General features: G+C 38.4%; 1 protein-coding gene across 1 annotated transcript; it reads right to left on the reverse strand.

Moving 5' to 3' along the window:
• Positions 1-1,426: 1,426 nt before the first annotated feature.
• On the reverse strand, positions 1,427-11,073 carry LOC137255838 (neuferricin-like). The gene is made up of 4 exons (XM_067793411.1): positions 10,553-11,073; positions 8,921-9,061; positions 8,055-8,241; positions 1,427-6,137 (listed from the first exon to the last, which is right to left on the reverse strand). The coding sequence occupies exons 1-4, from the start codon at positions 10,890-10,892 to the stop codon at positions 5,924-5,926; spliced, it is 882 nt and encodes a 293-aa protein (XP_067649512.1). The 5' UTR covers positions 10,893-11,073; the 3' UTR covers positions 1,427-5,923.
• Between the last annotated feature and the right edge of the window lie 2,724 nt (positions 11,074-13,797).

Below are 13,797 nucleotides of genomic sequence, written 5' to 3' on the forward strand. Positions count from 1 at the left end.
TAGTGGCGGTTGCAACTGGGTTACGCATGTTAGGCTACTTTTATTTCGAACCGGGTGTTCTTATGTTTGGATTACACATTAATGTGGGAATATAGAAACGTTTATGAGTGAATTTAGACAAAGATGTCCAGATACTGAAATTCAAAATTGGCTTTCTAGGATAACATCATCATCCTTTTTAAAAGACTATGGAGCAATCAAATCCGCCTTGGAACCTGAAAAGTACATACTGGAACTTTGTAATAATAAGGATCTTATACGCAGTTTATGCAGAGTCCGCTGTCTGAGCCATATGTTAAATGCCTGTATGAAATGAACTAATTTGTTTTCTGTCCATTCGCACATCATTGTTTTCTCCATTTGTACTCTTGGCCATGTGGTCTCTAATACTGAATACACCTCTTCTCATCAGATTAAAGGCGACTCCGCTATTTAGCAAAGTGTCTACAATGACAGATCCAAGACTGTCCTACCACCAGATTAACCCTGTGCAGCCTTTCTTCATCGTTTCAAACCTCACGGTAAACATTTACTTCCGTGAAAAGGTAAAGGTCATTAGATCGCTACCATTATTCAGTTAAAATTAGGGTCTTCAGAGGAATTTCAAAATGTCAAAAACATTTTTCGTGTGGTCAGTTTGGATTTAGTTGAGTGTTGTTAGTTTCTTGCTTAATGCCACAATCAGCAATATTCCAGCTATATGGCGGCGGTCTGTAAAAATCAAATCTGGATCAGGCAACTAAGTGATAAACATCATGAGCATAGATCTAAGCTGCTGGGATACGTTGACATGTCAACGACGCCAGCGAGCCTGACCAACCAACCACTTAGTCGCCTCTTACTAGCACGTGTTACTGACGCATTCAGGTATTAACTATTATAGCTTAACAAATACAAGAACTCCATCTGAAATTGTTCTTTATTAAATAAGAAAGGTAGAATGGCGATAAACCTACAGTGTTTTTAATCTAGAGGTAGTACAACGTACAACTGATGCAAAACGCATTCGATTCAAAAAACATTTAGAGCGATTTAAAACTACATTCAGTGAGTGAGTTTACTTTTACGCCGCACTCAGCAATATTCCAGCTATATGGCGGCGGTCTGTAATAAATCGACCCTGGACCAGACAACCCACCTCATGACAACATGAGCGTCGATCTGCGCAATTGCAAACCGATGACGTGTGTCAACCAAGTCAACGAGCCTGACCATCCGATCCCGTTAGTCGCCTTTCATGGCAAGCATGAGTTGCTGATGGCCTATTCTACCCCGGGACCTTCACGGGTCAAATTACAAACAGAGCTATTATGAATCCACTATACTGCATCGAATATCAAAACATAGTCCGTTCGTCTCCTAACTGAACCAAACCCACTCACCTTTACAACATGGCATTGTTAAGTTAACAATAAACAAGGCAGTATTTGTAATAAAATAATTATCTTTATTTGAACAAGCGATTGACTATTCACACGAGTCCGACTCATCTTTTTCACCGTCGTATTCTCATGTCGTTGTTCAAATCTTTTCGTATCAAGCGCATGAATATAAGCAACAGTGAACGGCTCAAATATCAACAGATATCAGACCTCAGCTTCAACACTCACGCGATGCACTAACGTCATAATCAATACTTCCAATACGAAATGCATGATACTGTCTGCCTTTTATTATACAATGTGTAACATTCTGTAACAACTGTAACCAAGTAAATAAGGGACAATGTATACAACCGATTAACAAACGATGAATGCTTGCGTATGAATTGAACTAGTGCTCTGTACATACTACACGAAAGAAGTTACATATCTTCAGATCTATTTCTATGTGACTATATGCGATCTGTCATGAACATTGCAACATCCACGCTTTAAGTAGTTGGCTGTAAACGTGACAACTCTGAAATCAAGCGCCAATTATTCGATGAAAACACTAGCATCAGTCATCATGTATGGTATTCACTGTGTTCGCGACAGAGTGTGAAACTTGCGTTTCTGGAAGACCTTAAAAGCTGTAGTGGTTTTCAGATCAATGGTTTTCGGATACCGTTGTTATGTTAGGGACGCTGGTTCAGCGGGATGTCTAGTCGATCTATTTGGTGTCAGGTCAATCACTGGGACCTGCAGAAATATGCCCAGTCACTCCCTGGACATCCAGGCAATCAATGGATTGACAGTCATTGATTGGGACCAAAGGACAATCATGGGTACCAACTTATAAACCTGCCCAGTCAATCCCTGGGACGCCAAGACAAAAACGAGTTGTACAATCACCGACTGTCTACCGTCCACACAATCATGGGACCTCCAATGACTGGTCGAGTCGGTCCACGTTGTGACCCGTCAGATAAGTTACTGTTCTGGGACAATGCTAGGCAAGTGTCAGTTTGCTTTAGAAAGGGACATAACTGTATTCACACTTCAAACGCTCATAAAATCATAATTATATAAATACTCTTAATATTTGTGACACTGAAGGGGTTATTTTTTCGGCACGGGTTAAACAACCATGTACCCCAGGAACTTTTCTTTATACTGGCCGTTGGTGTGAGCAAAAACGTACCACAACCAGAGTCCATTCCGCGCCGTTTTCATGACCGGAAGTGTCATTATGTTGCGTGAGATGCATTGAAACATATGAAACAAGCATACACAACCACGAATATTCCGTGATGCATAGGGTCACTTGGTTTCGGATTGAAGAAAATGGACTCGTTAGCCATTTAAAGTAATGGACATGTTTATGCATTGTGACTGTTTAGGGTACATTTCTGTGGTCTTGTAGTCTCAAATTCATGTCATGGTGTATTGATAATAGATAACACAATACATATCAAAAACAGTAGAAACATAAAACAATATAATGTGTCCAGTGACTAAAAACTTAGCACAGAGATAAAGAAGTTGGATATCCCACCAAGCCAAAATCATGTTTTATACTGATACTGATGACTAAATGATATCAACAAATGCATAACAATACTTACAGTATCACATGAAATATTCAGTATTAATAATACTTGGTTTAGATTACTCACCTACTTCACTGTAGTACTCGATAGTGGAAATACATAAGACTTAGTATTTGAAAAACAATACATCTCGGAGACTGCTCAAGGTGATGAAGCTGATAAGATATTTCAAAAGAGCAGTCACCAGGCAATGTTTTGTCTTAGCATTAATCTGCCAACATAGGCTGTGCACTGGTGATAAATGTTATAATAGCGTTATTAAAATGTCTTCAAGAAATTCAGATATACTCTCTTCTCTGTAGCAGGCCATAACCACCTACTGTATATTTGATTTGCATACTTGAATATACATTATGTGCTGACAAACCACAGACACAGCATTTTTTACAACGGGAAGAAACATGCATTCAAAACTTTGCAAATATTTCATTTAATTACATTGCTTGGCTTTGTAAACAAATTACCAAAATATACCATAACCCCAAAAACAACATCTGGCAGCACTATCACAGCTCTCAGTTGAGCACATGTATTTATTGTTTGTTGTTTAATGACACATTGAGCATCCGAATTAACTGAAATCCAGAAATCCAGAGATGAATATTGTATAGTAAAAATGACACACCATGAACCTTGGCCTAGAGCCAAGATAGTATGTTATTGTTAATGAATGGCACTTACCACTGTCTTAGCACAAGGAGTGCTTCGAAAATCTAGGCCCTGGTGTCTGCCTGACCATCCAGTGTCCTTGTCTCAAGCACAGATAACTAGTGACTTCAACAAAACCAGAATACCAGGTGTCATACATATGGAGCATAACACTGATCTTACTCTTGAAAGTTCTGGAAAATTGTAGAACAACTGTTCTGAGTGACCTTGGGCCATGTGATAGTGTAATCTTTTCAATGTAATCTTGTCAGTCACTTAGATTTCATTCCTCTTGGTTTACAATATGTATGAGACTCAGACATATTAACAATTGTTGGTTTCTTGAATTAAATTCAACATTAATATTAATAAAACTAAAAGTATCAATATCAATCAGAGCAGCATAAAAGTAAAATGAGAAAATCACCGTGTGTAAAATTATGATATGAACTTTGATGAGATGTTAACTATCTAATCACCCATACATTCCTCATAGCATAATTTGAGATGTAAAACATATACCATTATCTTATATATACAAAGCAGGGGAAATAATTCTGAATCAATGATTCACTGAACTGGAAGACTTCCATGAGAACAGTACTGTTAAGAATGTTCACATATACAAGATCTGAACACACAGGGTATAACATTCAATCTCAGTCTTTACTAATGTTACCATATTGTTAGAGTGAGTATAGTTTTATGCCACTTTTAGCAATATTCCAGCAATATCATGGCAGGGGCCATGAGAAATGGGCTTCACACCTTGTACCCAGGTGGAGAATCAAACCTGGATCTTCAGCATGATGAGTGAACACTTAAACCACAAGGCTAACGTCCCAACTCGTCAATACTGTTGTTTGAAAGAATAATCAAATATCATTCAAGATACAAGCCAGAAAGCAGGTATGATTTGGAGGTATGTTGGCTTACAAGCAAAGAAGGACAGCTGAAATATATTTTCAAAACAATGTCTTTAAAGCTTTTCTGAAAGATCATTCATTGGTCAGCACAAACATTTGTAAGATATAAATTTTGACAAAAGATCATCTTAATTTCTTTAATAGCAAAAACAAGATAAAAAGAACTAATGACACTCATCTCACAATCTTTGCTGAAACAGACTTGATCCCATTTCTGTCTTTCAAAACTTGATGTCTGATAAGCATTTCAAAGATTTATTGTCATAACAGACAAGTCCTTTGACAGCAGCTAGGGCTAAGATGACATTCAATGTTCACAATGATAATTGTAAACCGTTTTCTAAAACCTCAAGAACATCAGTGTTGAAGAGTGTCGGCCTGACAATGCTGGCATAGGCAATCTTAAACTTGTGGGAAACATTATATGTCAACAAAATTATTTGAATCATTGCCAGTCAGTCATCAGTTCTCTCATCTACAGTTCCATAATTACATGAGTACATCATGAAGAATGAAGCATGAAGCATCAGTATGACTCAGTACATCCAGGTCTCTCACAATTCCTACCTGTAAGGCAGATGGCAGGATGAGATCAAAAGCAGGGAGCAACTTAAAATCATACATGACAATTTTATGGATAGCAACTTCTTGGGTTTATTTTCACGACATTTCGGGGCTTCTCCTAGCCCCCTCATCAGGTTGAGCTGAACTGAGTTCCACAAAATTGTCATGTATTACTATGCCAACTTCTAAATGCCTCACAACTTAAAATTAGCCAAAATATTTGAACCAATCCTTGACATTGGTAAGTTACTGCCCTATCGTCTTCAGTATCGTTATTACACATGTACATCTTGTAGCGTATAAAGCCTATGTATCATACAATCTAAGTCTCACATAAGGACTACATAAAAGCCAGTGTAATTGAGATCTTAAAACAATGAGCAACTTATGAAGTCAGTAAAGACATTTGAAACTACACCGACAACCATTAGTTTTGTGTACAGCATCATAATCATAGAGGCATATCACATGCTGATCATCATAATACATCATCAATGTAAGTCAAGCAGTCCATGACACAGATCCTACCTTTCAACCAAACATTTACCATTTGTTGTGACCATTTTTCAGTATTTAAAGGTAGTTATGACTCAAATCACTTGATCATTATATTTGTTGTGACCATTTTTCAGTGGTTAAAGGTAGTTATGACTCAAATCACTTGATCATTATATTTCATTGAAGAAAAAGGGATATAATATCGTTTTTACAGTTCAGGAACTTGTCAGATATTACTTCGGGGGTGGTGGCATTAATTTTTAAATGAAATAATATTTTTATGATATCATTTTTCAAGCCCCAGCCCTACATATTACTGGATAATTTTACAAGACTCAGCTTTGGGATCACACCCAGCATAAACCTTGAAGCGGGGATTGTCAAGATCACCACGGTTTTTATGATCCTTGAGGTCAGGGTCATCTGAAGGTGGACCAGTTGTCCGGACACACGCACACCTCATGTGTTGTCGTCCAGGTTCGTGAAACTCTCGTGGAACGCCCACCCAATCTCTTTCAATGCCACCACTGAAATGTACAATAGTTCTTTAGTGACAACATCATTCCACAAGTTAAGCTTCGTAATACCATTAGCAACGTTGAAGTGTTGGTCTTCATGTCTTCATCATTGAAATGCCATTTCAGAATTAAAGAAACTTTATACACAACAACAAAACAAAAAGTAACTCAGAAATATTCCAGTAAATATTCAAGCTTGGGCCAGACAATTCAGTGATCAACATGAGCATAAATCTACCTAAATGGGTTATGATGACAATTAACCAATTGGATTAACCAATATGCCTGACCATCCGATCCTGTTCATGACTGATTATGACAAGCATGGTTTGCTGAAAACCAATTCTGACCCAGATCTTCAGGTCAAACAAAGTATATACTTAAGGCTAAAAAAAAAGTGTCAAAAAGGCTGATTGTTGTTTGGGGTTTATAATGTTGTTTAATATTTCTGAGACAGGCTTTATGCTGCCTCCAGAAATATTACAACAAGGGAAATAAGTTTCACACATTTTACTCATGTGATAAGCGAACACTTCAACAACTTTTCTACCCTTTCAACACCTTGTAATATAAATATAAAGGTAAATAAAGGTATATATAATATAAATTATTACAAAACAAACAAAAGTTTGTTATTGCCAATGGAATTCCTTCAGAACTGTATATAAATGCAACTCCAATATATTTTAGAATATCATCTAGGGACTATGTGAATGCACAAGCTCATTATCTCATCTGGATACTGCCATAGTTAGATCAAAGATTTGTTGCTATGTACCATAAGAAAAGATTTGTCACCATTGTCAGTAAGTGTAACTAATCTTGAGAGGTGAGTGAGTGAGTAGGTTGGGTTTTGTGCTGGTTTTAGCAGACTAAGTAAAGTTAGTCTCAGTGTATCTCGTTACACTCCACCACTGAGTCTAACAAAACCTAGGAGAAGGTCGCGTCAGGTAACCTTTGAGTGACCAATCACCGTTCAATCAAACACGAGACGGTTAAATAGATTTAACCAGTCAGACAACGGCTACTAGTTAGGGATCGGGGGGACTTTCAAAATATTCAGGTCACTGACACAGATTTCTCCACAAACAAAAATCCGCATAAAACACAGTTATTTGACCTGCAGTATATACGCTTTTGGGTTTCTGTTGACATGGTTACCATTAGCTAATATTTCCGCAAGATCACATCCTTGAATATTGCCAAAAACACTACTTTCAGCGACTGTTTACTCACCGTTGTCATGGTTGTACGCACGCCGTGTGCATCACCCGGAAGCAGGCGTACGCTAAATAGTATTTGGAATCGTTCGGAACGAACCTTTTCGAGATAAAATGTTCAAAAGGTATGTGCGGATGTCCACTTTCATGATTTGGTAAGCCGGGTTCTGATTGGTCAATCTCAAAGGTTAGCTGACGCAACCTCCCATGAGGTTTTGTTAGACTCAGTAGTGGAGTGTAACAAAAAGTACTGAGGATAAGTTTACTTAGACTGCTGGTTTTAGCAATATCCCAGCAATATAATTTCAGGAGACATCAGAAATCAGCTTCAAAATCACATATTGTACCCATGTGGAGAATCGAACCTGGGTCTTTGGTGTGGGCACAAGCTATAGGATACACCACCAACTCTACTTTTGAAGCATTAGTAAGAATATTGTTGAGGTCAGATTTTAGAAACACTTGGTGCAAACAACTTACAATCATCCTGTCTTGTATCAATAATGATGAGTAGGTCAAATTTATCATACCATCCTCCAAAACTATTTTGGATTACAAAACAGAGACAGCCATAATTTCAAACCATTCCGCAGTGAACTTTCTTGAGTGCTGATAATTTCTTTGAAATTTGGCACATTCTGTTTGCCATAATGGTCCCGAAACCTATTTATCCATCCTTGTCCATGGCATGCTGAGATCTTCCTACCTTTGATTGGTGCACCACAGCACTGTCCCTGTATCCTGGGCCCACTGGGAGTTGCAGGGGGGAAAGCGTCTTGTCTCAGCCTCTGTTTTCTTCTGGTTTTCTTTCGCTAACTTAAGCTGTTCCTGATAATATTTTAGGTTTTCTGTAGGCTGGCCATTCCAGTCATAGAACTCTCCCTCTACCTTCCCTGCCAACAGTTGCACAGGATAGATACCACAATATCTATACCATAAAAATATGTATGGCATATTCCACTTCTTAAATATAATATCAAGGTGATCTCTTGCAAATAAGGATTATAATTCCATACAGAAACACATTCACATACATGTACTCTGCACTCTAAATGGATTTTGCAAACCCTGTGTAACAACAGCTCTAATTCCCAGCTACTTTTGTTTTTTCAAAGACATTTAACACAAATCGTCATCAATATGTATCATTCTTTCATACATTAAGTCAACAAAAAAAAAGGCATAAAATGTGTAAAAACAGACTTTCACCTGATCTAAGTGAAGTCAAACAGAGAGAGGTTTCTAGTTTGTTGTTTCACACAGCACTAAGCAATATTCCAGCTATATTGCGGCAGCTTGTACATATTCGAGTCTGGACTTGACAATCCAGTGATCAACAACATAAGCATTGATCTATGTAGTTAAGATATGATGACATTTGTCAACAAAGTCAGCGAGCCTGCCACTGTATCACGCAAGTCACCTCTTACCACAAGCATGGTCACAGGGATCTTTACTGGTCAAAGAGAGTAACAAATTCCAAGATGTTGAAAAGACACTAGATATGAAGTCATCGAAATTGAAAACAAAGAAAATATATTCAAAGAAAACTGTCACCAGTGAAATGCTCACCTATACATTTGTAATCTTTTTCATAGAAAGTCTGCCATCCATCAAGTCCTAGCAAATCAGGAAGTTTAAGACCCTTTATGTCTTCCACTAGTCCTTCTTCATTGAATTGTCCTGTGATGAATGCCCTGGTTCCATCACGACCTGAGTAAACACATGGAAAATACATTACCTATTCCCCTATGCTGAAATGTTTAACAACACCTACATGATCTACCCCAAATTTTTAGGTTTGGCTCATCGTGGTATCATACCAAAAGTTTTTGAAAGGTACATGCTGTGACCCTGCCAGGTTAGGAGTTATTTGCAGAAATGCATATTTCTAAGCCACCTCACTCAAAAATATTACCAGCATATGATGGCAGTTTATATATAATCGAATTTACACCTGACCTTCCAGTGACTGACATCATGAGCACCAATCTAAACAACTTGCATTCAGACATGCATCAATGTAATCACCATACCACACTTTCAGTGACCTGTTTGGAACACATGGGTTGCTGAAGACCTATTCCAACCAAGATCTTTATATCTAATAACAATATATTAGTTGCCAAAGATGGTTATTACATTTAAAACAGAATAAGTCAGTTATACAATCATGCAGTGCACAAGGGGCTGTTTCTTCAGTCTTTGGAGTTAATAACACAAGCCCTATCCATTAGCTACCAATGAAGACTAAACAACCACAACTGCTTTGCAAGGCATTAGAGGGAAAACAGTGATATTACCCATGCATCCTGTCTGAGGCCCATGTTCATTGGAAGGTGAACTGAGGCATATTGAACAGTATACTTGGCTAAGGATACACTAGATCCTGAGTCAAGCGTCAAGCTGCCAACTGTCATCACCCTTACTGCAGCTCTATGTAACCAGTGGTGCATAATTTTATCTGATTGGTAACCTTTGCTGCTCAAGAGCCACATACCATCAGAGAGCTCTACAACCTTTAAGAATAGTCAGGATTTGAATTGGACTAACTATCAGCTATCTTTGCTCTTTAATCATCTAATTTCATTTAGGGCCACCAATGCATTTCAACTGATTTCAGCACAACAAAAATGGCTTATGCACATCAAGGTAAACAATCAAATGCCAATCACTTGGAACAAGCACTAAATCCTTGGGATGGCACCTGTGTCAGCCTTTTTAAAAAAAAACCCTGAATATCCTAGATCAGCTTGAAGGTGACAATGCAGATAAAGTGCAGTAATGTAACAGAATTTAACATGAGATACAACATTTACAAGAGGGTATATCAGTTGGATTGTTTGGCCAAATTAGGGGTTTGTTTTATTTGTGTTATCGCCATGTGCATATTCACAACATGGTCATGACAACTGAGTGAGTGAGTTTAGTTTTACGCCACACTCAGCAATGTTCCAGCTATGTGGCGACAGTCTATAAATGATCGAGTCTGGACCAGACAATCCAGTAATCAACAGCAAAAGCATCGATCTGAGCACTTGGGAACCATGACATGTTTCAGTCAAGTTAGCAAGCCTGACCACCCGATCCCTAGTGGTCGTCTCTAATGTCAAGCATAGTCGCCTTTATGGTAAGCATGGGTTGGTGAAGACCTTTTCTCCCCTGGATCTTCGCGGGTCTATGACAACTGATTTTAATGTTTACCAGCAAATCCATGATAGCCTCCATCTGGACCATAATGTTTCTTCCCTTTTGTAACATCATACACTTTTCCTAATACAGCCAAATAAATATCACTTCCGTCTTTTCCAATGTATTGAGACAATTCAGATTTTGAAAATATTCTTTCTGACGTTTTTGATTTTCCGCTGGAGAAAACTTTTGACCTTACAAAAAATATACCCGATTCTACCGCATTCCTTGCATATTTGGGAAGGTATGATTTAACTAATTCTTGATATGGCGTCAGACGTTCAACTTCAAGCATCAAAAATATACTGAGACAACAGGCCAACAACGAGAATATGAATACATATTTTCCCATTTTCTAAAGCAATCTGTCAGCAAATCAGATTGATTTGGGAGAAACACGCGTACAGTCCAAAACAGGTGTGAACCAGCAACAACTTAGCAACTTCCCACAGAGTTATATATGCCGTTTCTCAGATAAGCCTACTACATAAAGTTCATGGAGGCCGCCATGATGAAAATGTAAAAGTGTAACTTCCGCTCATTTGGATAATACGAAATAAGTCAAACAGAAAACGAATGCGGTATTTAATCCAGTAATACTGGCAAAAGGAGTGCAACAAATATGTGCAATAAAAACAGTGTTTGCTGGAACATGTAAGTAAGTTGTGTACTTTTAGCACATCAAAAGTATCCAGAAGTATCATGAACGATTTTGTTCAAAAAGGTTATTTCGTGGTAATTGCGTACACTCTTTGACACTTTTCTTTTGGAGAATATGCATCCTGTAAATATTGTGTATGATCATTTACAGCTTTTTATTGTTGTGCGAATGAATTGTGCATTTGAATTCATGTGGATCTGTTGCTGACAGAAAGGAGAAAATATTTCATTTTTAGACAAAACAAATCTTATGGACAGCAAGACTAGCCCAGTTCTAAAGGTTGTGAAAAAATACTAGATGTTGTTATCCATAAGATTTGTCCTGTATTTCTACATCAACTTCTAAATACTTTACAGAAATTTGATTTTAAGACCATTCAATGTCCGCACGCATAAACCCAATGTATTTTAGAGAACGATAATTTGTTAAACAACATTGTTTACATATTGAACAAAGGTACATATGCCGACAATAATTTCATATGCATCATGTATACATGCATGCAGTATGAGATATATACGCTGGTCTAATGTTCCATAGTCCCTTTCTAATGAATCATTTCAGAAACTTGTCCATCGCCTCTTCGTAGCTTAGCTTAGTTAGTGATAAAGATATTCCTAGATGCTAAGTATATGGTGCAAATGTTATAGATACGACATTTATCAGCCCTGTGTAAAAAAAGCTGGAGTGAGTGAGTTTAGTTTTACGCCACACTCAGGAATAAATGTATTCCAGTTGTAAACAATCGAGTCTGGACCTGACAATCCAGTGGTCAACAGCATGAGCATCGATCTGTGCAATTAGGAACCGATGACATGTGATTGCGTTAGTCGCCTCCCACGACAAGCACGGGAAATGTGTGGGAAGCACGGGTTGCTGAAGACCTGTTATATACCCGGATCTTCAGGGACCCCAAAAATTGGAAGATATTTGGGCAAAACATTATACTATCGTTCACGAAGAACGGATCCTGCAGTTGAATGGATGAAGAAGATATACGTGTCAATGATCTTCAGTCAGAAAAAACGTGTTGAAAGTAAAGAACGTATTTATTACACCTAATACCTAAAATCAAATAGGTTGGTCCAGAATGGGTTGGGGTGCACTTTTCAAGATTTCGCATTGGTTGCCATCTCATCTCCGGTGTCAAGGACCAACATAACACTTTTCCAACATATTTCTAGGATCATGCCATTCACTCTAAGCTAGTACAATCTCTTCGATCACAACGTCTGAACATTGTGCCCAAAACATATACTGCAGTGTATGGTGCCAGGTGCTTTGACAAATTTGCATCAGAGTGCGGAGCGATCAACCACCTACCCTGAGCAACTCAACATCTTGTGACAGTTTTAAGAAGGGCCTAAAAATATATCTATTTAAATTAACCTATAGTCAGTAGCTTTTGTGACTCTCTCTGTAAACCGCCTTAGAGTGTTTTAGTTGCCAATTTTGTATACTCATTATTATTAAGGACTGTGGAGCAATCTTCGATTACTTCTTTCTTGTGTGTGTGTGCATGTCACACCACTCAGTGCGCACAGCCATGATTTCCATGATTTTACATTTCCCCAGCAGCTGATCACGATCTGCTGGAATGATCATAATTAGGTAGTAGTAGTGCTCGTGGTAGTAGTAGTAGTAGTAGCAGTCGTCGTAGAAGTAGCAGTAGTAGTAGTCGTCGTCGTCGTCGTCGTAGCAGTAGTAGTAGTAGTAATCGCCGTCGTCGTAGCAGTAGTAGTAGTAGAAGTAGTCGTCGTTGTCGTCGTCGTCGTCGTCGTCGTCGTCGTCGTAGTAGTAGTAGTAGTAGTAGTAGTAGTAGTAGTAGTAGTAGTAGTGGAATATCTACGGGAGAACCCCGAGATGATTGTCTTTCTTCGGCAATCATCTCTATGATAATTGGGTGAATGCCTATAACCTCGGTGCCCTCAATCTGTGGCGTTCGTTTCTGTCACCTAGTGGCCCCGATCCAGGAATGTCCAAGTTGTAAATACGGCATTGTCCGAATATGGTCTGGGGTTCATCTTCAGCTAGGGTGTTTCATTGCATAAGCGTTGATAACGGTCAAAAAATGTGGGTTATAAATTGTCCTCAGCAGCCGATGCTTGAAGTAAAAGGGGTCTAAAAGGTATCGGAGGGTCAGATTCGCTCACTTGGTCGACACATATCATCGCATCCCAATTATAGAGATCGATGCAGATGGGATTGTATTGCTGAAAATGATGCATGTTTATATGTTGGAGGCAATCAGTGCATGAATAAGTGAGCGGGTGTTAGACCGAGGTTGTATTGTTTTCAGCAATGCAAGCCCCTGTGAATCGATGCTGATGCTGCTGATCACCAGATTGTCTGGTCCAGACTCGATTATTTACAGAGCGCCGCCGTATAACTGGAATATTGCTGAGTGCGACGTATGTTCCTTTGTTGAGTTTTCTCGGTTACTTTTTGTATGAGTATATTTCAGTGCGGCTATACTTACCTGCAATCAGTCCTGTATGTGACTATGACAGTAGTATATCTTCATTATCTTGTAGCTGTTATATATGTTGCATTAAGACTTTTCCGTTCTGCTTTCTTTTAGGATAGTTTTGAACCA

Source organism: Haliotis asinina, chromosome 1 (genome assembly GCF_037392515.1).
Source record: "Haliotis asinina isolate JCU_RB_2024 chromosome 1, JCU_Hal_asi_v2, whole genome shotgun sequence".
Classification (NCBI taxonomy): domain Eukaryota; kingdom Metazoa; phylum Mollusca; class Gastropoda; order Lepetellida; family Haliotidae; genus Haliotis; species Haliotis asinina.

Coding starts and splice junctions, on each gene's coding strand:
- LOC137255838 (XM_067793411.1), bottom strand. CDS start 10,892: ATGGGAAAATATGTATTCATATTCTCGTTGTTGGCCTGTTGTCTCAGT. Junction 8,242..8,920: donor AAAAGATTACAAATGTATAG/GTGAGCATTTCA, acceptor AACTGTTGGCAG/GGAAGGTAGAGGGAGAGTTC. Junction 6,138..8,054: donor CTGTGGTGCACCAATCAAAG/GTAGGAAGATCT, acceptor TGTACATTTCAG/TGGTGGCATTGAAAGAGATT.